This window comes from Sebastes fasciatus, chromosome 18 (genome assembly GCF_043250625.1).
Source record: "Sebastes fasciatus isolate fSebFas1 chromosome 18, fSebFas1.pri, whole genome shotgun sequence".
NCBI lineage: Eukaryota > Metazoa > Chordata > Actinopteri > Perciformes > Sebastidae > Sebastes > Sebastes fasciatus.
Window position 1 is genome coordinate 6,368,792 of NC_133812.1, and position 26,092 is coordinate 6,394,883.

General features: G+C 40.0%; 1 protein-coding gene across 1 annotated transcript; it reads right to left on the bottom strand.

The window, feature by feature from the left end:
* Positions 1 to 1,797: 1,797 nt before the first annotated feature.
* ufl1 (UFM1-specific ligase 1) lies at positions 1,798 to 15,275 on the bottom strand. Its single transcript, XM_074614934.1, has 19 exons — positions 15,055 to 15,275; positions 14,714 to 14,859; positions 14,536 to 14,564; positions 13,892 to 13,989; positions 13,447 to 13,561; positions 13,177 to 13,307; positions 11,600 to 11,658; positions 11,366 to 11,512; positions 10,413 to 10,588; positions 10,144 to 10,323; positions 9,915 to 10,044; positions 7,845 to 7,967; positions 7,504 to 7,624; positions 7,244 to 7,410; positions 5,660 to 5,790; positions 5,405 to 5,485; positions 5,229 to 5,314; positions 4,723 to 4,903; positions 1,798 to 2,264 (listed from the first exon to the last, which is right to left on the bottom strand). The coding sequence occupies exons 1-19, from the start codon at positions 15,129 to 15,131 to the stop codon at positions 2,043 to 2,045; spliced, it is 2,400 nt and encodes a 799-aa protein (XP_074471035.1). The 5' UTR covers positions 15,132 to 15,275; the 3' UTR covers positions 1,798 to 2,042.
* Positions 15,276 to 26,092: the final 10,817 nt, after the last annotated feature.

Here is a 26,092-nt window from a genome sequence, read left to right on the forward strand (position 1 = left end):
TATGATGTTGTCACAAGAGGGAGACAAACAACTGATGATTCTTTACAGCTGTGGCCAGCTGTGTTCTCAACATTAAACATGTATTGCTTTTTCGCAAAGTCCTCCTTGATTCATTTGACTTTTCCCAGATACTTTGACAAAGTCTTCTCAACTCAACGTCCACTTACTCGCTTGCTTTGGGGCTTTTCAACTATGTCACACCATCCTTGTCATTCGACTGAATTTGCACGGTTGCCATGGAAAAGTAGAAGCTTAAATTTCACAATTCCGATTATGTCTTGAACTTCTCATGCACAAGCTGGATTATGAATTGAATTTAGTTTAATCTCACCTCAAGGTACACTTACTGGCTTGTTCTGGTGCTTTGACCATATCACATGGTCCCCTCATCAGAGTTTTACTCAGTTGTCAGAAAGCTCCAGAAGGTTATGAATAAACATGTGAGTGCTGACATATTCGTGCAAAGTAAGTTATTGTGTTTTCTACAGTTGTATAACAGGATTCAAATTACAATAATGTGTATATTTTTTTATAATTTTCAACAATAAATTTCATAATTTTATTATTATTTTATTTTTTAAGCATTATGGTGTTTTAAAATAAATAAACACTAAACTAATGCTTCAACACTGAACGTGCAATAGCATTCCATGCATCCTTTTTTGTTATTTTATATCTACTACTAACACTATTAAATATGGCCGCTCGTTTGGTTTCACTTCCTGCAGAAGTACCTCCACTTCTCAACTATTGAAAAAAAAATTTTTTTGTAGTAGTAGTAGTAGTAGTACTACTAGTAATTTATTTTGGTCTTTATTGACAATTTTCCAAAAAGAATGCACATAAAAATAAATAAATATTAACAATAAGGTATTAAATTAAAGGGAAAACAAAACAAAAAATACTGACCATAAAGGTGAAGCTGAAGCTTATTCTACCTACCCAACAGGCCTTAACTCTTTCACTACTAGGTTTACAGAAACAGTGTTTTAAACATTTATTTTATTTGCAAAGTGAATTTAATTCCTTGTTTTAAACATGCCTATTCTGCTAAATTCATACTGACTCTCTCTAATTTATAATAACCTCTGAATGCAGTCAGGAAGCAGATGTTTTTTGTGCTTTGTACAGTTTTTTAAGATCAATTACATCACAAACTTTTAAAGCATGTAAGTTAATAAATGGTTGGTTTGTAATAATCTGATCGATTTAAAATTCGTATAGCTTTCTTCTGTAGCATAAACATGTGATTAGTAGGTAGGTAGTAGGTAATGTATGGAACTATGAGAGAACTATACAATATATAGAGAGTTCTGATTCAAGATATCTTTAGTTATATATAATATTGACATTTTTGTTTTTACATCATTTATGATCAATTGATTCTTGTTCAACATCATTTATCATCAGTTTTACTTGATTATATGTACCGATTACCAGATATTATAAAATTTAGTCCGGTGCTCCACCCTCTTTAGACTTTCCTTTAAGCATTCTTGACTTGATTCTCTCTTTTCAATCTCTGTGTGCATACAGCCCTGCAGTCTCATGTTCTTTATGACGATTGGCGGACGTTTACCTGCTAATCAGGATCAACTGGCACGCGCCTTCAACTTACCAGGACAAGGGGATTCGTCATTATAAGAACACAGATACGAACAATTCTGTGGATTAAGAACACGTCGTGAATCTGACGTAGACTTTTCTTACGAACACATTTAAGAGAAAACCTCGGAAGAGATTGGTGAATGAGGCCCAATGACTCTACAACCGTTTACAATGACTAACTCAAACACATGAGGAAGAGGAGAGCTTTATTGAATGCATGAAAATCAGAACCTCATTGAGGATTTTCATGTTACTTTTACAGGGAGACATCCCACACAGGAATTAATACGTTAGGATTATGTCCATATGGATAAATCACAAAAATACAGTATTAACAGCTGAACTAGCAGAGTTAAAAGGTATTCATCTGATGACATGTAAGAGCATAAAAAGATTCATCACCCACATTCATTTCTCTTATATCTCTGAAATGTTCATTCCTCTGTGACGGACGTCTTCTTCTGGGACAGCGTCAGATCCTTGACTTGCGGCGTCAGGGCCATGAGCTGCGTGCGGACGCTCTGGGCTTCCTCTTCCTGCTCCTCCGCCTTGTCGCCGGCCTCGCCCCCGGCCTCCTCCTGCTTCCTGCTCTGACTCTGGCTCACCAGCTGCTTCACCACCAGGCCCTGGTAGGCAGACAGCAGCTGCTGCTGCTCCTGCAACAACACATGGACGCACGCAAACATTTCAGCGATTTAACTCACCAAACAAACGCTCTGTTACACTGACAATGCAGCAGATGGAGACTGCCGACAGCTGCGGAGTCTGAAAAACTGGATGTAAACAACCCCGAAGATGAAGCGGTGTGTTGCCAACATTTGCTGAAACATTTAGACCACACTGAAGCACAAATCAACACGTCTATTATGACTGAGCTTAAGCTGCACGATGGAAACACACACCTGTCTCTAGATCACAGACTATGTACTACATTCTGCTAATGCAGATGGTGTAGATTTTACCTTGCTTGCCTAAATTAGTCTGATGTTTTTCTTCTCTATGAGATGTGATGAAGTGTTGAAATGGTGGATCAAATCATCTCAAAAACGGACCACCCTGGAGCTAAAACGACCATATTATATCTGTGAGTGGCTGGCTGGGTCCTTGATCAACACCACTCGCTCAATGATTAGGAGCTGAGGGGTTTGAGTAACACATTTGGCACAGATGTAGGTTTATATGTTATGAAATAATATACATATCGGGGTACTACTAATTTGGGGCCTGAGGGCCACCAAATAGGCGCTAAATATTCCAAAGTGTTGCAGAGCACTGATTTTATGACTCTTGATGATTTCCAAGGTGTGTTCAAGCTGATCAGATCAGATGTCAGAAGATCACAGACATGTTTTTAGGGTTATTTTTTAAAGGTGCTCTTTAAAAAGCTTTTAACCTGAGAAAAGTGTGAAAACCAAATAAAAGGAGCACGTTCACTTCTGGGGCAAAGTTCACCCTCTTGCCTTCATAGTAGAATGGCAAACAATACGATCCATCAGTACATTTATCATTTCATTAGTAGTAAAATTGACAGAGATATCGCTGGATAAAGTTCTGGGTCACCAGTAACCTCTGATCACAGTTGAAGCGATACTGAACTTTGGGTTGTATCGCTAACTAGCCGTGATAAATGCCAAACTAAAGGAGGAAATTGTCATCAATTGCTCCTGTGAGCGGATTACTGTTTGTTGTTATGATGTGTTAATATGTGTTGTTATGAAGTTATGTGTTTTTATTTAAGCTATAAGGTGTTATGTGTTTTTATGAAGTTATGTCTTTTTATTTAAGCTATGTGTTGTCATTTTCAAAAATGGCTGCTATGGCCCCCAGGGGCCAAATTTATTTGCATGCAATATAACTTTCTCCGACATACTAAACTATGACTTTTTTTTCAACATATTATATTATGGCCTTTTTTCGGCATACTATACTATGACTTTTTTTTCTCGACATACTATACTATGACTTTCTATAGTATGTCAAAAAAAATTTAAAAAGTCATAGTATGTCATGAAAAAAATTGAAAAGTGATAGTAAAGTATGTTGAAAAAAAAGTCATAGGTTAGCATGTCTAAAAAAATGAAAGTCATAGTATAGTATGTCGGAAAAATATAAAAAAAGTTGAAGTAAAGTACATCGAAAAAATTAAAAAGTCACATTTGTGACACAGATAACCACAGACACGTATGTGCCAAATGTGTTGCTTTTATCGCAAAATACACAATTGTTATGAATATTTCAGCCTAGCTGCCCCACTACTACATCTATATGTTTGCTACAGGTGGTCAAATCAAACCCACAACCTGTTAAAGGCTGCGTTAAAGCTTAGCTTCAGTGGGATAATGACAACTTTCCATTAAAAACTTTAACATGCTTTGTTAAGCTGTTCTCTTAAATCAAGCCTGGTTATGTGTGTGATAAAAAAAGTTTAAACTTTCCCCTTTCTTACTGGGATACAGGCTACGATCCTTTGTTTTTTTATATCTGTTTATTACTATACTGTAGTACTATACTGGCCACTTTATTAGGTAGGTGGTATTCTGCATACCTTGGTTGTAACGAGTGGTTATTTGAGTTACTGTTGCCTTTCTATCATCTCCAACCACTCTGCCCATTCTCCTCTGACCTCTGACATCAACAAGGCATTTCCGTCCACACAACTGCCGCTCACTGGATATTTTCTCTTGTTCGGACCATTCTCTGTAAACCCTAGAGATGGTTGTGCGGGAAAATCCCAGTAGATCAGCGGTTTTTAAAATACTCAGACCAGCCCGTCTGGCACCAACAACCATGCCACGTTCAAAGTCACTTAAATCCCCTTTCTTCCCCATTCTGATGCTCGGTTTGAACTTCAGCAAGTCGTCTTCACCACGTCAAGATGCCTAAATGCATTGAGTTACTGCCATGTGATTGGCTGATTAGCTATTTGTGTTAACAAGCAATTGAACAGGTGTGCCTAATAAAGTGGCCGGTGAGTGTATGTATTAGTTGAAAACATTGAGGTGTTTGAGAAGAAGTTTTTCCACTGAATCCCAGTAACAGAATATATCTGTGACATATGACATATATGTGGCACTGTACAGCCCTGAGTCAAATGTCATTGAGTGTCAGCCGTACCGTGGGTATTCGGCCAGTGAGGGTGCCGATGATCTGAGGCACGCAGCGTCCAGGAGCGTGCAGCATGCACTGGGTGCTAGCCTGGAACAGCAGCACGCTGGTCAGGTGGAGCACCAGAGCTGGATCCTCCGTCTCCTTCAGCTGCTCAGCGAGAGCCTGACGGTGCAGGAACAGCGCCTGTCTGGAAGACACGCGTTCACATACAGTACATCAAAACTACAGAAATTAAAAAGGAGATATTTATGGATTTGAACTTAAAAATTACGACAAGGAACTTTCATTTTGTGTTCATTTTGGCGTCCCCCTGTGGACAAATCGGTGGCACTGAGAATAACTATATAGAAAATAGCCAATCTTCTCACCGATGGTCTCGTTTACTTATGTAGGTCATACAGAGACATCAGGATTACACCAAGACTGTTTCATAACCAGTTAAATGTTCCTCAAAGTATCTTTAATTTACACTAAATTAAATACGAAAAGTAAAAAGAAAACATTTTCCTTACCTCTCCTTTTTCTTGTCTCCCTTCTTCAGCATGAAGCCACACACCTCTGCACAGGTCTCTATGTTGGTCAGAAAGTCTTCGATAGTCTGTGAAGAAGGTTCCATCACTGTATTTCACTTTCATCCTTTAAGCTAAAGCCACCAGCTGATGATGTAACTGACGGGAAACACACTCACTTTGCCGTTGAGGCAGTTGTGCAGCTTCATGAGAGGTCCTCTGGTGTCCTCTGACAGTTTGCCCAGAATCTTCACTCTGACCTGAGGCGACACATCAGAGACACTCATGATCAAGTCCCACAGTGCATTTCAAACACACAGTCCTAATTAACTTGATTTCATTGTGATCTCAGCTCTCTGTCTCTCCAGCTGAATACAGTTATTTCAGGCTATACTGAGAGGAGGCTCAGAAACTGAGCGGGAACTCTTCCTGACCTCGTTGCTGATGGTGCTGGGATTCTCCACTGACATCATCAGGTCAGCAGCCAGGAAGTTGACCAGGATGTTGGAGACGTCTGTACACAGGGTCTTCAGGACGTGCTTGCAAACGTGGACCTGGGTTTCATCTGCATGACGAGAGAATTCCCATCAAGTTAACTGTAAAATCTGAGGTAGTTCCCCTTTAATTATAAATGTATGGTATAGTTATATGTGTGAAGGGCAGGCCTGGAATTTCATCATTTTAGGGGCAAACGCCACACAAAGGACAGCAAGGCCATCACATAATACAATGATGGAAACCATGGAAATAATGAATTTAACTTAAGAGTTCAGGATGAATTTGTTTTAAATACATAATATAACTATCAGTGAAATAAATGATTTTAAAAAGCTGCTTATTTTTATAAATGTATTTATTGCTATATACAAATGACCAATATTTGTTAGTTGTTTATTGTTGTTATTTCCTACTTTGTTGTGCCGTAGCGTAGAGACAAAGTTAATACTGTTAAAAGACCAGTTATGAACTACATGGATCAACGACTTGTGGTGGCTGTGTTTTAGTTGTTAAAAATACATTTATCCTCATAATTATTTCGTATCTATATTCACATACAGCGCCTGTTAGCAGGAGGAGAAGGCTTGCATTTCTTCTCCTACTTGAAAGACTACAGAGGGAGGGGTGGAAGGAAGGAGCCGGTTTTGGGTGCATCCCCTAAACTAGCGAAGGAGACACTCTGTGCAACGCTCGCAGCTCCGTCCAAAACAGATTAGTGGAGCAGAGCGGAGAGCCGCTTCTGAAACACGGTGTGGGTCTGGACAAGCATTGTCCATCTAGAGTGGCCGCCATCAGCTCCGGGAACGAGGCGTAGCTGCGCCTGATGTCAAACTATTGTCATAATAGCCCAGCGGTTTATACCAGGGCTTAAAATCTGACCCTCTGGTTATGTGCTCAGTGTTTTACTTGATGTTGCCCAGTAAAATACACTGGTGTCTAAAAACTGTATTGACAGGAAAGAGAGGAGAGGAGAAAACCCTGAAATCAGCAGGGGCATTGTGGGCGGGGCATCACGGCTACTGTGGCTGCAGGACATACGATTTTCAGAAGGGCATCAAGGCCAGACAGACGGGGCCACAACGGCCACGGCAAAGTCCTTGTTATTACTGACACCGGTGGCCGTTAAGTGAACTGCAGTTGTTATCCTGTTGCTCCCGAGCATGCTCGCACTCCACAGGCGCTAGCGAGCATCCTAGGCATCAGCTGGTAACAAAACCTGAACATTAGCACCTTCATGAAGGGAGGATTTATTGCAGGGCTTTTTGTAGTAGAGTGCATTAGTTTTAGCTAGATGTACCTAATGAACTGGCAACTGAGTGTGTGAGTTTAGACTTTTCTTTGGTCAAACTACTACTATAATGTTTAAAAAGATTCATGAATTGCCGGAAAAGATTGTGTCCTGTTCACTCCAGCAGTACTGTATGTGTAGGACATCTGTGTGTTACTATTTGACTGACAGTTCTGACAATAAGGTAACACTCATTTGTGATTTCCACTTTAGTAGTGAGAGCAGGATTTACCAGAGAAGAACTTGGTGCCTTTCTCAAAGAGGCGGATGTTGTTGTACAGGTTGGTGATCTCCTCCTGTAGGTCCTTCATGCTCTGCTTCTTGTTGGCCCTGGATGGTGAGTTGGTGGAGGACATGAACACGGTCCGCAGCACCTCCTGATAGGCTTTAGCTAGAGGCCTGCAGAGATATATTATAACAGTGAGAGAACTGACTCATTGTCCTCAAGTGTTGGCAGAGAAAACTAACTTTAGACAGAAACCCGTGTATTACCTTACTAAATGATCTGCCAGCTCGGAGAGGATTTCTTCGGGGCAGTCGTTCACTCTCTCCTCTAAAACAGCTACGATGTCCTCCTGGGCCATAAAGGGGGCTGCAGTCTGTTTACTGCGATCTTGGCAAAGGTAAAACACGAGCTAATTAGTCTCACAGGGATGCTACAGTTACCTTTGTCTTCCATGAAAAAAAGAGCCTAACAACCCAGGGGAGAGCTTTCTAGCCAACCAGCCATTACGCTCTTGTTACAGTAAAATGCCTCACTGAACAGGCTTAATGTGCATACAGAGACATTATGTCCCTGTGAAGATAGAACAGCTTTGTGGCCGTGACTGTACTTTGCTGCGAAGGTCCGGTTTCCTCGTCGCTGTCCTCGTCTTTCCTCCCTTTCTTCTTGGTTTTGCGAATCCGGATCTCTCTGGCGTTGCCTCCTCCGCCTGATTTCACACTGCCACTGCCCTCTGGGAGACAAAGAGTTAACAGATGAGATATATACATATACACTGATCAGCCATAACATTATGACCACCTGCCTAATATTGAGTAGGACCCCCTTTTGCTGCCAAAACAGCCCTGACCCGTCGAGGCATGGACTCCACTAGACCTCTGAAGGTCTGCTGTGGTATCTGGCATCAAGCAGTCAGTAGCAGATCCTTTAAATCCTGTATAAGTTGCGAGGTGGGGCCTCCGCGGATCGGACTTGTTTGTCTGGCACATCCCACAGATGCTCCATCGGATTGAGATCTGAAGAATTTGGAGGCCGAGTCAACACCTCGAACTTGTTGCCGTCCACATGATGTAAAAGAAAACATGATTCATCAGACCGGGCTACCTTTTTCCATCGCTCCGTGGTCCAGTTCTGATATTCACGTGCCCATTGTAGGTGCTTTGGGCGGAGGACACGGGTCAGCACGGGCACCCTGATCGGTCTGCGGCTACGCAGCCCCATACGCAACAAACTGTGTGTTCTGACACTTTTTTATCGGAACCAGCATTAACTTTTTCAGCAACTTGAGCTCCAGTAGCTCTTCTATTGGATCGGACAACAAAGGGTTCACCGATTTTCCTTCCTTGGACCACTTTTGGTAGGTCCGGACCACTGCAGACTGGGAACATCCCACAAGAGCTGTAGTTCTGGAGATGCTCTGACCCAGTCGTCTAGCCAGCACTATTTGTCCCTTGTCAAAGTCGCTCACATCCTTACGCTTGTCCATTTTTTCTGCTTCCAACACAAAGTTCAAAGTTCAAAATGTTCACTTGCTGTCTAATATATCCCCCCCACTGCCAGGTGCCATTGTAACGAGATAGTCAATGTTATTTTCTTCACCTGTCAGTGGTCATAATGTTATGGCTGATCGGTGTATATAATCCAAGGACAAAAAATAGCCTCTTCACTCTATCAAATATTGCATATGTGATATCTGATAGATATCTGCTGGGTTGGGTTAGTGTACTACACAACTTTTGAATTCGCAGAATTACTGCGCTGCTCACACCACCCACACTGTTGTTATGACGACATGCAGGTACTGCACACGACTGACCTCAAGACGAGGTGCCCCGATTACAGCTTTATTCCACTTGAAGCAATCCAAGACTGGATTAAATCATCATGATATTCAATGAAAGCAGACAGAAAGTCATTGTTGGGGAGGGTTGGGGTGGAGATGTGAAGCATTCCGCCTCAAACACATGTGGTGCATGTATCAAACAAAAGAACAGGCGTAAAAGAATAGCACAGAATTAATTAAACAAGCCACAACGAAGGTTAAAGGGATAGTTTGGGTGTTTTGAAGTATTTATCCAGTCAGTGTAATATATGAAAATATTCTAAATATGGCGTACACTTAAACTGATATACATTTTTTTAGGTGTCTAAAATCTGTTTTGCTGCTGCCCCCGTCCACAGCGGTACATTGCTTTACTCCCGTGCTGGTACTCCTGTCTGTTTCTCCAAACTGGGGACATGCCGACCGTCATCTACTGTAGGTAATACACTGACTATGGATCAATACCTCATACAACCACACTTCAAAACACCCAAACTATCCCTTTAAGGTGGAGAAAAGGAAAACTATCTTGTTCTAAATTCTTAAAATTACATCTCTTCCTTCACTCACACTGAAAAATACAGAATCTATTTACATGAAAATGTTTCGTGTGTGTGTGTGTGTGTGTGTGTGTGTGTGTGTGTTTAGTCTCAGGGTAAGGTCGGGAGGAAAGGTTCTCTTAAAGGTTCTCTAAACAATATCCAGAGCATTAACATAGAAGTCTCTCTTCCTGTTAGCTCTGTCAGCCCTTTTTGCTGTTGTTTCCACCATTAGCGCTGTTAGCACCGTTCGCCATGTTGAGAGCTGTGCAGAGTCAATAGAAATGCTCCCAATCTCACATTTACACCTATAACCAACCTGTAGCCTTCTTCCTGCGCTCTGCTTCTCTCTTTTCCTTCCTAGAAGTTCCTGAGCTCTCAGCTGTCAGCATGGATGCTTGCTTCATATCATCTTCAGTTATCAGAAACACTGGATTGTTCTTCACTTCCTGAGAGCCACATTAAAAAAAGAGAAAAAAAAAGTATCTTTCAAAGTGTTTTCTACTTGGGAGTTTTTCTATAGAGATGTGTGACAGAGGAGGCTGTACCTTCTGAGCTTTCTGTTGCATGGCTTCATCAAACAAAGAGACGCAGTTGCTGATGAACTTCTCGCTGACGACGACGGTGTCTCCCAGCACTCTGGCAGAGGACTGGATGTTGGTGTTTCTCATCGCCTGGCTGATCAACATCCCGATGTCCTCCATCGACAGGCAGCTGGGCAAGATCGGCTACAACAGCCAGAATGAAAAACGTTAGAAGCAACTGACATTTCTTACCATAACTAGTGACTCAGGTAAAGGCAGAGCTGTGTGAGCACCTGTATGTCGGTCCATGTGGCGGAGTTGACAGCTTCCTCCACTGAGGCCTCCACCTGGTCGACCAGAGCCTGGCCCACGCAGGCTGCTCTGAGGAACAGCAGCTTGTTGGCCTTGAAGCGCTTCTTAATGTAGCTGGTGGGGTCGGGGATCCCCAGTCTCACCAACGCATCAAACTCTGCAGGAGGAAGACTTCGTCAGTTTCATTTAGACTACGATGCAGACATACCCCGCTGCTACTCTAACCCCACACCGTTCACACATACAGATTCAAACAGGCTCCGTTCGGAGAAAATAACTGTCCAATCAGAGGCTACCTCCAATCCTCCTAACATGTACCATATACTACAGGCTGCTGCAATCCACCCAGTCCAATCAGAAGAAGAAATGTTAGCAATATGACACAATTAATAAAGTAACTGCATCATTTTGCAGTTGAAAAAAAGGTAATAGATAGCAATATATCACATCGCAATACTCAACATATCGCAAAATGTTTAAAATCGTGAAGAAATAAGATCGTATCATGGCTCGAATGATTCTCTCCCCTAGTCCCGACCGACGGCGTTGTTGCTGAAGTGTAGCACTCACCCTCCGGTTCCCCCTCAGGTTAACACTGTTAGCTCTGTCAGCTACTGTACGAGTCGCCGGCTAATCCGTCGCCATGCTGAGAGCCATGCGGAGGCAATAGAAATGCTTCCAATCTCACATTTAGCACCAAAACAGTGTTGTGTGTATATGTCCCTATTTGCTAGGCGCCGTGGGGAGAAATGTCCATTTGGAGGTAGGGTTAAACAGTCACTTCACAGAGCAACATTTTGTATTGTATTGTAATGGGATTTTTTTAAAGTGCATAGACTGTCAGATAAGGGAGGTTCAAAGCTATAAAAAAAATAAAAAATACAGGATGTAACAGAAATATGATAATAATCATAATAATAGTTTAAAAACCCACCGAGATATCCGTTCTGCTGGAGGAACGAGTCCACCCAGGAGTTCTGTGTTTTGGCGTAAATATCCGGGATGTAAACAGCTTTGTCCTGTCGACCTCCAACGACGCTTCCCTTCAGGCGTCCGGTATTCACCAACTCCTCCAGGACAGCTGGCAACAACACCCATCACCACCTTATCAAACACTGAGGAACACCATAACCAGCCAAATAAAGAACTATCAACTGTCTCTCCTTACAGTACAGAAGATGTTCCTGGAATCCAAAAGCTCCAATCATGCTGCTGACAGGTGTAGGCCTACAGAAATAAAGGAAAACAGGAGGGAATTTAGTGCAAAATACTAAACAATACAACACAATTAAGAACAAAGGGCCTCGTGCAAGAACATTTTCATATTCTTATCCTAAACCTCTCATTTCTTTTGTCAACTTTGCCCCATACGAGTGTTCCGAGTCAGATTCACCAAACTCTCTTAATTGTTGTAAATCGCTTGTTTCAGCCTGATGAACGGCACCTGTTCGTGAGTAATTGCATGTTTGTGAGATGGGGGGATTAGCAGAATTGACACCCCCAAATCGTTATATAAAGCTGCATTCCAGACAGCTCGGTACTCGAAAGTTTCCGACCTCCCACTAGAAAAGGTGGAACACCACTCCAAGTCGGAGTTCCTACTTGTGAACTCCATCTACTCTGACTTCAAGAAGAAGAGGTTATCTGACGTCACACAACAATGGAAGCGCACATTGTAAATGGTAAACCATCAACTAAAAGGCAACGTGAAGCATATTTGCCTGTATTTAATTGAAATAATACATACAATCATAGTTATTCATGAAAACTTTAAAAATGCCCAAAATAATGTGGTTGGCTGCACTGACAAGAGTTCAATTGTGCGTACACTTGTCACGGTCAGACATGGTCTTTGTTTACGTTCGGCGTTGTGCACCTGGAACGCTTGGAGGGCTCGGAAGTTGGAAATTTCAACCGGGAAAATTACAACATCCGATTTGTCTGGAACGCAGCATCATCTGGTGAACAGAATGTTCATTTTGCATTAAGTTTATTTTAGTTATTTATTTTTAATAGAGTTCATTTTGGTATAATATTTTAAATATCAGTCAGATTAAGACTTTATTATTCTCAAGTCAAACAAGTATTTTACCCCTTGTGAAGAAAGAACATGTACAGATACAAGGCGACAGGTCTGGACAAATTAAAATTTCGTTCGTACTTAAGAGAAAATTCTAAGTCCGAGTTGTCTTTAAAGGAATACTTCACCCCTAAAATGACCAGTTGTATATCAATTTACTCACCCCTTGTTACTCTGAATTCTTGAAGAAAACTTTTTTCTCATGCCTCAACGGTGAACGAAGAATCGAAAGATGGAGAGAAGTCTTGATGAATTGAAGTAAATGGGGGCCTCGTCATCAAAACAATATCAAAACATTGGTTTAAAAACTCTCACAAGTTTCATTTATCCAAACACATGCATTTCTGCCAAAATAACACTATTTAAAAATCTTCTACCACTACTGTGAAAGCTCACGCGCTGCGAGTCCAAATGGATGTTTTGATATAGTTTTGCTGTTGTTAATCGCGGTCCCCCCATTTACTTCAATTCATCAAGACTTTTCTCCATTTTCTGATTCTTTGTTCACTTCAAGAATTCAAGGTAACGCGGGGTGAGTAATTGATGTACAAATGGTCATTTTGTGGGTGAAGTATTCCTTTGAAACACAAATTGCCACAAATCTGTCTGTACGAGTGCTTCTTGCATGAGGCCCAAAGTGTGAAATAGCGATTAGCAAAGTTTACCTTGTGATGGCGCTGAAAAGCCCTCGTATCCTGGCTTTGTGGCGAGCAACAAAAGCTGGAGTAAATATGACCCCCCTGTTGTACTCATCCATTTCTCCTTGGATGAGCTTCCCAAGACGCTTTGGCAGCTCCTGAAATATAGTAGAATCAACATATTTGTGAAGTCAGTAAGCAACAACATATAAAAAGAAGCTGTGGTAACTGCAGACTGTTAAGAGGAATCAACCATCTAAATACAAACATGACACAATTTATTGCTAAAAAGCTCACCTCAGATAAGAAATCTCCTGGGAGGTCGTAGTTTTTACACAGTTCTGCGATACTGATCAAACCGGCTTCCTGCAGCTTGTCATTCACCTCCTCAGCCAGACGGTCCAGGTACGTACTGCAGACAACACACGATAATCAGCATGTTTAGAAAGTTTGACAATATGTTCTCAGCATACACTTTTCATTTAGCATTTTGTGTTGCGTTTTTAACTTCAGTTTAGATTTAACTAAGTCTTTGATTAAGTATGTTCTCTAAAGGATACGGCTATTGATTGGTTTTGTTTAGGTTTAATTCCTATCCATGAAACAGACCATATGTCTTTTCATAGCAAAACACGTTGCCATATCAGTGTCATCATATAGGGTGTATTTGGGCAGCCTGGACTCGGTTGTATGGACAGACAGATGGACAGACTGACTAACACTAGCGTCACTTAATACTCACTCATCAATAAGTTGTCCCAGTACAAGCTGAGCCCCTTTATCAGATTTTGCGATGTCACTTGCTCTGTTTTCAACATGGACCCAATCCACGTTGATAATCTGAAAGAAAGAAGATCAAGAAATGATTCACAGGAAGTTTTAAGAAACTATTTAAGAGAGCATGAATCCTGTGTGTGTCAGCTTTCTATTGGCATACGGTACAGCTGGTAGCACACAGAGCTCAGATCAGAATCAGAATCGTGTGTATTGCCAGGTGTAAGAGGTATACACTAGGAATTTGCTTTGGTATAATAACAAAGAATAGATAAAAACATTAGAATAAAATAAGAATACAATTTTTGGGGGAAATTCTACCAATATACAATATAAGCTATAAATATAAGCTATAAACAAAAATAAACATGATACAAACAGATAAACAATCAGGTACCAGAGATAGAGAGAGATCGGGAGTAGGGGGGTGGTATTGAGATTGTATGAGACAGGGGGAGAGTCAGTGTCGGCGGGGCAGTGGTGTGTGTGTGTGTGTGTGTGTGTGTGTGTGTGTGTGTGTGTGTGTGTGTGTGTGTGTGTGTGTGTGTGTGTGTGTGTGTGTGAGGAAGAGATAGCAATCTCATAGCAACATTTCAACTTGCTGATACACACCTGCTGGAGGTCCACGATGTTGATTCGCCCTGTGAGACAGAATGACAGCATGTATTAACCATCATGTCTCAGTATGCTACAGCTGACAATGACTTAGTTATGCTGAATGTATGACAGCAGTGAGTACAGGAAGTGATTAAATCCCATAGAACAGTATATGTATGTTATATGAACTGACCTCCATGGACGTAGAGCTCATCTCGGATCTCCCTGCTGATCTGTGATGGGGTGATGTACTCCTTCCCGTCCAGAGTGTGCACCACATCCAGCTTCTTCTCTTGCACCAGTTTGGCAATAATTTCAATGCAATTCCTCTCAGACAGCCTGAAGACAGATTAAACGTTACCAAAAGTGACATTTCCCTAATAACTAAATATATAGATTTGTCTTGTTATTGCTAACGACAGCTGTTAAAAGACAATTCACGACTAGCTGAGCAGCGTCACTTCTAAATGAAAGTTGAATGCTAGCATTAGCTCCTCTGCTAACAGCCCGTAGTGTTATGAGGTCTCTTCTTACCTTTGCACCGTGTCAGCAAACTGAGCTCTCTGGAAGTCAGCAGCGAGCCGGCGGATCTCCTCCCAGTCAGACGCCATTATTAAAGCTTTATGTGTTTGTAGAAACAGTCAGCTGTCAGAGCTTCACTCTATGAAACACTGTGGAGAAGCAAAGCTTCCAGCTGGCTGGATAACGAGACAGCGCTCTGCTCAGTTAGCCACACGTCAACAGACAGTGACGTAGAACCGAGAGCCACAAGGACCAAACCTTCTCCTTCCGCCTTTCGCGCACTGAATGTCCAGATACAGTATGGAGGACGGAACCTGCCAAAATAAAAAAATAATGAATAAATAAATGACACAATAAATAAATAAATACAAAATAAATAAATGAATACATTTAAAAATAAATATACAATAAATAAATAAATAAGTAATTTAATGTAGTAAAAATAATATTTAAAATAAATATAGCCATTACGTAATTGATAAATTGTGAAATAAATTGATATTTCTGTTTTAATTTGCTTCTTTTCTTCTTTCTTTCTTTCTTTCTTTCTTTCTTTATCTTTGTATTAATTCCCTATTTATCTACACTTCTGCTTAATTTTCCCTTTTATTTATTTATGTATTTATTTGTATTAAGATTTAAATCTATTTATTTATTTTTGCTTTTCTTTTTTATTGTTTTTTTCATTTCTTTTTTTATTTATTGTATATTTATTTTTAAATGTATGTATTTATAATATTTATGCACGATTTTCCCTTGGCAGCTTATTTAGTTCTGTATCCTTTTCTTTATACATTTCTTTATGCAATTCTTCATGCATTTCTGCCTCATTATGCTAATGAGGAAAACAATGAATACATACATTTAAAAATAAAAAAATAAATGAATAAATAAATAAATAAATTTTTACTACATTTAATGACATATTTATTCATTTTTCGAGTCATTGATTTATTTAATCATTTATTTTTGGTTTTGACAGGTTCCGTCCTCCGTAAGGCAGGGCCAAAGAAACTCTGAGCCATGCTACCAGATCTTTTATATCGATGCTACTATGGCTCCAAATGTGAATTGTGTGCCGTTGAATTTACGAGGTCCTCGAGGTGTTCTAACAGAATCCACATTAGGACAGGACAGGTAGACAGGAGCTGGAGCAGTTCACTGTAAGAGACAAATGCAAAGTACAAAGTGCTATAGGCCATATTTTTTATATCAACACACAGACAAAGAAAAAAGGGGCATTATACATTTACTGTTTACATAATCCAAAGGCATTTTTATATTTATAGACTTTCAAATCATTTGCAAATGCTGCAAAGTTTGGAGTATCCTTTAAAAAAATATTTATTATTCATTAATATTTAGTGACTATTTTTTGACTTTCTGTGACAATTATAGGGGAACTATCATTAATGTTATTGATTACACCTGTGCTGAGACCAAGGTCTATCCGGCATATGTCAAATGAGCAAAGGCTATACAGTAGACTGGTAATAATATGGACATATACAGTATGACATAGTGGTTTAGAAGCCTCTGTCAATCACACAGACCATCTAAAGAAATACAGTATAAAGTAGGACAATGTGTCCTTTCACCATTAAGGAAAAAAATGAAGAAAAAAACCCCCTGCACACTGTCTCAGTTACACGTGGTATATTTATTTATTTATTTCCAATATTTTTGTCTACACGACCTTCATCAGGGACACGCATCACAGCAGCTGAGCAGGATAAGTTATCAGAGGACCACAAAAATTAGGTCAGTTGGTTAATAAACAACTTGAGACACACACACACACACACACACACACACACACACACACACACACACACACACACACACACACACACACACACACACACACACACACACACACACACACACAAAGTAATAGAGTAAAGAATGCATTTTTTTTTTCTTTAAGAAATCTATAAAACCAGCACACCATCAAAACATTAGAAAAATACAAAAGGTAGATATTCATCATTATGCAGAAATAATTAGAGCAACATCCATATAACAACCCCAAACCAAAAGATCAAATAATTAGATGCATATTTAAAATAAACATTATATTATGAGGACAAAAGACTCATGATTTAGTGAATGCATATATTGTTTTCATCCAAAACACCCTGATAGATATGGATATAATAATATACGCATGCAAAAGTCTTATTAAAGTTTTTTTTTTTGAATGCCTGATTGCAGAATGCAACATGTGATGTCAGTATTAATCTAGACAATTTTATTTGAATTTGTTACCCATATGTCATTTAACATTTAGCCTATACCGTAGCTGTATTCTGAACTAATGACACACACACACAAAAAAGATTAAAATGTGATATTTTTACCAGCTGTCGTCAAAAGCATTTCTGTTTGAAATTCCCTGATGTGAAATCATTTGGAAATCCCCTTCTTAAACTATGCGTCCAGCCTGTGCTGCACAGTGAAACATGATACCAGAGCTAATGGAGCACAAGTTGCAGTGCAGATGTGTAAACTCTAGGGAGCAGTAGACTACAAGCCATTAAACTCCTTCCAGGGAGCTTAACAGATGGTGCTGTACTGTATGAAGCACTCCATCACGCCAGCAAAGACCTGGTTAGGAGAGTGAGAATACTGTAATTATATGTCATATGCATATTCACTGCAGGCCTATATGTAATTAATTGCAAGTTAATTTTTAAAAAAGCACAATCTCAATGAGAGAACTGTCCCTCTGTGTCTGGCAAAAGTGAACTATGTCTCACAGCCATGTACACTTTAATAACTTCCTGAAATACCCTGTTCATAAGAAGCCTCCACATCAGTATCAGTATATAGTGTATGCCATACACACTTTCTATGAGAGTAAAGAAGAAACGAATCAGGAGCCTCGGGCGAAGTTTTAGAATCAGGAGAAAAGTTGTAAGTAGATTTGTTCAAACTTTCGGATATATCATATGATTCTCGCTATATAATTTCTGCCTCCAAGCTCAGATTTAAATGACCAGTAAAGGTAAAGGTAAAATTATAAAGATTAAAGTAAGTTATGGAGGGGGTTCTGGCTGGTTTCAGGGGAGTGTGTGGGTGGGATACAGCTTCTCTGGAAATGGAGAAAACGGAGCCGAGGAATGTCCCGGTCCGACCCATTTGAATATTACATCATTTGTAAAAAAGCAAAATGGTGTTCTGTTTGCAAAATTCCCCCTCTGTTAGGGCCTTTTAATGGAATTTTCCCAAATAAGTTGGAGTGTGTTGGGTCCACTGTGGGCAGCTAATAATTAATCATCCCATTCCAGCGCCTCGGAGCAGCCAACATACATAAACCTGGTCGGGTTGCGGTGTAGGAGGGGACACACCTAAATGAGGAGAGATGAATGTATTCAGTTAATCATCATAGTGCTGCTGGTGTATTCTTAATGTGATTATGTGTTTGTGGCTGTGTGGATGTACAGTATGAGTATGTAAGTCAATTGACACAGGTTGAGGGAATATGGGAGGGTTCTATATTAATATGAAGATTAAAATAGAAACTACTACCTACACAGGTCAAGCCTTTATGTGATCCCCCTCATTTGAGAGAAGTGAATTAATATCTCCGCCATAATGATGGAACAAGACATTAATGTTGCTGCTTTTAGATTTAGGAGCATCATGGGAAAAATATGCTTTTGTACACGGCTGCAGTTCTCTGGGATGATATTCATATTTTTAACCCTGTCTTTCCTGACATCCATCTTTCACCTCTCCCCAATAGGACCAAAATGGAATTAAGCATTATTAGCTTGATTATGCTCGACAATTTTAATGCTAGGATGGGGTGATTGCAGTTGAGTGTTTACCTTTATTACTGTCAAATAAATCTCTTAAGAAGTTTGTTAAATTTTTTAAATATTGTTGTTATGTGTGTTTGTACAAATGCACTAAACACAAGTTCATGCTATGTACTTGTGTCTGAATAAAAATATGCATGAATTTAAACAAATGTGCAAATAATTTAAATTAATAAACTATTAGAAATTAATTAAAGTAATTGTAAATCAACCTACTTACCTGTTTAGTATAGTTTAGTAAAGTAGACATACAAAATGTAAAACTCTTTTGTATTCAAAGATTTACTTGAGTAAAGTGTTAACATATCAAAAGTAAAAGTTCATACATATGCAGAGTGTTGCATATTATGTAATTTGATATTACTGATGCATTAATGTGTCAGCATTTTACTATAACAATGCAACATATACAGTATAAGCTGATCAAATGCTTTGAGTGTAAGCTGTCGAATAAATGCAGTAGGAGTCAAAAGTACAATAATTAGTATGAAATGGAAATAATTGAGTTAAGTACCACAAAATTGTACTGAGTACAGTACTCTTAAATTAAATGTAGATTTGCTTTTCTCCTTTTTTACCCAGTCTTGTCTGATTTAAAGTGCTGCCATTTAACCATTCCAACGAGGACCACGATGGAAATACGTTTTTAGCTTTATTACATTTTTATCCTCAAAAATTCCAATTGTATCTTGGGATACAACTAGACATAATTAGCATGTTGTGCTCACATGTGCAAAACACTCAACAACAACTAAAGTCTATGTAAGAAAAAAATCAAATCAAGTTGGTTACCAGAAAACTATAATAATGATAATTTACTCAAAGACTTCACACTTTTTAATATGCATGCTTGATGGCCCCTACGGTGACCCTGGTGACCTTGGCAGCAGCTGATGGTGACGGGAAAATTGTCCTTTTTTAGTCCTACATGTTTGTTTTAATCTCTATGATATTCTGATTTAGTAAAGAAATCTACAGATTTGTGAATTCAGTATTGGGCGGATAATATGTGGAACTATTTAACAGTATGACTATTTGTGTCTTTCTTTTATCCTACTCACCATGTGAGCCTATAACATTTCTCTCCTCCGTCACGCTGGTTTGCAGGAGTGTAACCAGAGTGCTCTCTTTAACAGATTGGAGTCAGATTGGATCTATGCACACACCCAACAACCAGATGCTCCATGGTTTATGCTGCTGTGTGATGGCCCGGGAATCCTCAATGATGTCATTCAGAGAGCCGTAATGCTTTACGAACATGCTATATTCCTGAAACAGACTGTTGTACGTTCTACGAAATATTGGCCAGAAACATCTCTAACAGCCTGTTTATATCACATGGCCGTCAATCATTCTGCTCTCTAGGACCCCTCTATTAAATCTAAGTCTAAAGTAGCTTCATAACAAGACCAGAGGAGTTGCTAATTGAGTCTTCAAAAGCTTTGATATTTAGAATTAAATAAAAAAAAAATGTGTTTGATAAAGCCGCCTTCTTCTAAATGGAAAAATAAAAGTTTCCCCGTCTAATTTCAAACTTCAAAGCATATCTTCCCCGACAAAATTTAGGTCATATTCCCACAGTGAAGAAGCATTGTGAGACTCCCTCTTTGAATTGTAATCAAGTTGAGGTCCGCAAGTAAACACGTTTGTCTCCGCAGCGGCGAACACGTCTCTCCTGTGACTTCAAACAGCAGAACTTAAGAGACTGTACTGTTGATTGTGTGCAACATTTGCTTTGAAGATGTCGCTGAACAAAAAGCAAGATGCTTGTTAATAATGATCCTTTTTGTTTTGTTAAATGCACGAGAAATTTGTTACATTCAGTAGGTTTACACACACTAAAGAAACCCAGAAAATTACTGTACAATCCGTGTATACATGTGGCAGATCAGTAGTCATATTCCTCCCCTATACCCCTGACTTTAACCAGGCATCTTATATACATAGCGTATAAAGCCGCACTCATCAGCATTTTATATTAACAATGTATTAAATATGTAACGTGAAAAATGTCGCTTGTAAAGAACTAACAGAGAATTATCACCCGACTCTGCAGTTCCCCTCAGCTATATATATTTTTTAAGGGCTGTCAAAGTTAACGCGATAATAATGTGTTAACGCAAATTTGTTTAACGCCACTAATTTCTTTCCATTGGTACCAACCATGTCATACTAGCTTGTCGAAGGAGGTTAAATAACGCTCCAAACTTACGCTGTATTTTGGAGAGGAAAAACTGGCATGGCCATTTTCAAAGGGTTCCCTTGACCTCTGACCTCAAGATATGTGAATGTAAATGGGTTCTGTGGGTACCCACGGGTCTCCACTTTACAGACATGCTCACTTTATGATAATCACATGCAGTTTGGTGGCAAGTCATAGTCAAGTCAGCACACTGACACACTGACAGCTGTTGTTGCCTGTTGGGCTGCAGTTTGCCACGTTATGATTTGAGCATATTTTTTATGCTAAATGTAGTACCTGTGAGGGTTTCTGGAGCAGGCAACCAGAAACTCAACTCCAAATGAACTCTAATGTTGTTCTGTGTCTGTTGGATATGTAAATATGAAACTGTTAGCTAACATGTTGCAACACAGCAACATTATAATGTGATAATATGTCAGCTTGTCTACAGCTTGTTGCATTGTCCTCAAGTGGCCAAAGAAAAATAAAATCAACGAATGCAGCTTTTAAAGCTTCAGTAGGCAACATTTTTTGGCATCATTGGGCAAAAAATCCATAATAACCTTTCAGCATATTGTAAATCAAGTGTTCTGAGAGAAAACTAGACTTCTGCACCTCCTCATGGCTCTGTTTTCAGGCTTTAAAACATCTAGCCCGTGACGGGAGACTTTGACCAATCACAGGTCATTTCAGAGAGAGAGAGCGTTCCTATTGGCTTTGCTCCGGCTGGTGGGCGGTGCTTGGTATTTCCTTAACTTGATCTCAACATGGCTGCCGGGTCACAAACTTTCTCATACAGCTACACAGTACAACACAAGATGTTTCTGAAAACATTTGAGGAGAGAAATAGGCATTACAGTAACAGAATATTGATTCATATTTGATCAGCGCTGCCTAGTTTGACCGTTTGATCGGAGTTCGCGAGTGATTGACTCGTGGATCTCATAGACGGCAGATGGATGGCAGACCTCAGATCAGCTCTGTCTGGTTGTTTTCCTCCGGTCTGTGAAATCCTGAAAATGCCATTAGGAGCACCGGAGGACACAGAGCAACATGATTTTTTCAGATTACCTGTCTCATGCACTACTGTCAGGATATAGTGACCCTTTTATGAAAAATAACTTTTTTTAATCATATTTGCTCTATTTCTACCCTCTGCAGCTTTGCACAAAGTTGTCAGTAACACGTTAATTATGATTTATTACAACTTGGGTTTTTATTTTTGTAGCTCCGTCCATCGCTTTTATTGGTACTACGGTACAAGCCAAAAGTTAATCAGTAAGTCAGGCTGCAAGCTGTGGCGGATGTTTACAATGGAGAGAATCATTTTACCAGTATATCCTTTATTTCTCAGGTTTCTTAACAACTGATAGAACCAAAGGGAGCCATGAAAATAAAACCCATGTTGTAATAAACCATAGTTTGCATTTGAGTGCAGGTAAACACACAGATTTTCATGGTGTGTTGTTGTTTATTGAAATTCTGAAAGTTCAGCCAGCCATAAATCTGACTCAATCTTGCCCCCTCCGTCTTTTTCGGCTAAAAATAGCGCTGAGCTAGCATGAGGCCTGTTACTGACACCAGGCAGCTCCAGGTGGATTCAGCCTTCCAATGGCGTTGACATCTCAGCTCTCATCTCTCTCTCTGATTCCTCGAGGTGGAGGTGGGTGGTGGTAGCTCTCTGACAGTGATTATAGCGGTTGGTGGTGGTGGCCACATGCAGGTGGAACTTATTCATTCAGGCCAAACAGTCACTCTATCGCAGGAGAAACTGCATTCATTTCTGGCCCAAAAAAAAATGGACGAAAAAACAAACAAGTAGTAGAAAACACATTTGGAGTGTTTCTTTCAAAGTATATTGAGTTCTTACCCAAGTTAAATTTAGGTCCTTTTATACCCACTTCAAAACACAGCAGTGCCCCGCGGCGAAGAGCCCCAGTTAGGTCAGGATTTAAAAAAAAAGAAGAAGCTTGAGTGTCTTTAGCCCTGGGCTAATTTCACTGATTGCAATATAAAAAGGTGTGCCGAGGTCACAGCATATAGAAACGTTTTACTGTATACTTAGCTAATTTAACAGTATTTCAATAGCGTATCTGCCGAATCAGACAGAGCGGCGGCGGTAGCTGGCAAAGAGAAGCAGCAAAGCGGGAGTGAGGCAGACAATCTGAGAGAGGGGAATAGAGAGAATGCGTCAGCTGGTCCAAGTCTCTGCTATAGCTGGAGAGGTTATGGGTGTGCACGCTGCTGCCAAGTGTAATGAGGGTGCAGCACAATGACCACCAATACACACACACATACACACACACACACATGCAGGCTCCAATGATTTCACTCAACTTTCTTCTGTTTGGGAACACTCCGTGACCTCATAGCACGAAACACACAAGTGCTTCTTAAAAGATAATTTCATACAAACGACTAAAAATACCCGCTCGTTTGAGGATGCCATATAAAGAAACAGCTTTCAGTCATCTCAGCAAGCGAGCCACTGATGTCATCTCAGCTGACAAAAATCAAACCTACGAACAAGTTTTAGGGGTCATGGTAACATTTCTGTGGAGGATTTTGGAGCTTCACGCTGCATTTTTTGTGGTGCTCCATCTAGACACAAGACTCCAAACACTCATTATAGGTTGGATTTTCATTTTTTGCTGTCTACAGTTTCCGACATTGTAGAGATATGTTCTTTTCATCTGTTCAGATTTATGCACATTCTTTCTGTCCTTCTATCACCATTTTACAGTAAATTATCACAGGAAAGGGGAGGAAAGGAAAGGAATTGAAAGGGAAGGGAAGGGGAAAGAATGTAAAAGGACTACAGGCAAAGGAAAGGAAAGGAAAGGATGGGACAGTCAAGGGGAAGGCAATTGAAAGAAAAGCAAAGTATGGATAGGGAAAGGAAAGAAATGAAGGAAGAGAAAGGTAAAGAAAGCTTTTGAGATGTGAGTTGCCAGTTCAGTTCTAGTTCATGAGAGGATGAGTCTATCATCCTCCTTTGGCAAGGTCTACGTCCCGCGTCCTTGGGCTCCAGATTGCTTGGATCTGTCATACTGGGCAAGAGACAAATTCCATCAGCAGATGTCATGGTGCTGTTGTGGGTAAGGGACCTTGAATGATGGGTACATATTATTCTGTTGCACACACGGCCCACTAGAAAGCAGGCCAAAATCACAGTGCGATATTTGCTATAGAAGAAAGTCGGAACAAACAGCAAACTGAATGTCTGAACAATCCACTGCAGCTCAATGGTGACGATCTACCCAGACAACAAGGAACATACCCTCTACCGACCACCAGGTTGGAATATTACATCACAGTCAATATCAACACAATGCCTGAGCTAAACTGGGCTGTATTTACTGATAAATAATTGACTTTTCACCCTCTCAACTCCCCCAATGATCCCTCTCCCTCTTGTTCACATAGATTCAGCTGCATGTTCTACATCAGCCATTTAGCACACATTAAATCGAGTCTTTTACACGTCAGCTTGTTAGCCCCCAAGGTACTGGTTAGCTACTGTCCTGCTGTTTCCACAATAAACTTTTGGCACAGATAACACAGTACAAGCTTCCAATAAAAATGGTTAAAAGTTTGAACAACATGATCGTCAAGAGGATGTAACAGAGATGCTAAAATCAACAGTTTATGCCCCCAGATTGCTTATCATCATTACATCAGTTGAGCTGTTAATGAGTGTGTATGAGGGATGGCGGGTGTCTATGTGGGGTTTGAATTAAATACTGACTGCCTGACTGACTGGAAGAGGATGCATAGAATACATGCAGTCCATGACCATTGTTCTAGGAAACAACAAAGGTTTTCCTTCATATACTCCCAACTCCATCGCCTCGGTGATACTGCTACAGGATGCTGCAATGTTGCCAGTCCCTCTCAACGAACCTGGAGATTCATTTGAGATGCAGCTCAGCACTGTGTCAAGTTGTTCTAGTCATACATTGGAAATAAACATGAATGAATGAATGAATGAATTATTTAAAATAAATAGTAAAAGTGTTTAAGGGTTTAGAACATTATGATTGAAGGTGATGATGATGGTCATTCCCATGCTCTATTATGTCTCATAAGTTGTTGCAGCATTTTTGGGGTTGATACCATTTGTTACACAGATTTGGTGCTAAATTTAACCATTTTTTACCACTCGAGAATTAATAAAAATGATTAATAATCCCTCCAAAATACCACATTAAGACACCAAAGACCTTGAGGAACACCATAGAAAAAGCCATGCTGTGATTTGGTGACAAAAACTTTTGTCATTTGGAGATTTCTGCAAGAATTGCATTTTTCGGGGATTGGATGGCGAGCACTTCTGTTGTGTAAAACTGGTCAGAAACCCCCTTATTGTCAATCTAGCAAGAAAAGCCATCCATTGAATGCCTTAGGTCTTTAGTTTGTGGCTGTACAGTTTCATGAGGCTGTGATTATCCTAGAGGTCACCACAGATCATTTTATACAGTGAGGTCAAGTATACTATATGAAATGTCTCCTATGGGGACTAACATCATCACACATGAATACAGTTGGGCTCATTGGATCCACAAGAGTCTCAGCTTTACAGTGATACCCAATTTATGTCATTCATAGACTGTTTAGGGACCCCAGTATGCAGAAATATTAGAATACACTATTTTAGAATAGGAAAAATGTACAAATTTAAACTGCATTAAAAAAACTGCATGGTTTTTGCCCACAGCTGCATGTGATTATCATAAAGTGGGCATGTCTGTAAAGGGGAGACTCGTGGGTACCCATAGAACCCATTTTCATTCACATATCTTGAGGTCAGAGGTTAAGGGACCCTTTTGAAAGTGGCCATGCCAGTTTTTCCTGACGTGATCACTATAAGCAGTTTCCAACGTACAACTACTTAATATTGTATTCTGGCACCTGTTGCCTCTGATACAAACTTATTAACAACTTATAACTATGATTTGGGAGCACATAATGTTCTGTGTCCATACAGCACACTGTGGCTTAGCTGTTGATTTTAACACCTCTGTTCCCTTCTGCTAATGATAGT

What these genes read in the sequence shown, in the direction of transcription:
- ufl1 (XM_074614934.1), bottom strand. Translation starts at nt 15,131, where the DNA reads ATGGCGTCTGACTGGGAGGAGATCCGCCGGCTCGCTGCTGACTTCCAG. An exon ending in ACATCGTGGACCTCCAGCAG is followed by an intron (nt 13,990 to 14,535) that starts GTGTGTATCAGC and finishes TCTTTCTTTCAG; the next exon opens with ATTATCAACGTGGATTGGGT. An exon ending in CCACATGGACCGACATACAG is followed by an intron (nt 10,324 to 10,412) that starts GTGCTCACACAG and finishes TGGCTGTTGTAG; the next exon opens with CCGATCTTGCCCAGCTGCCT.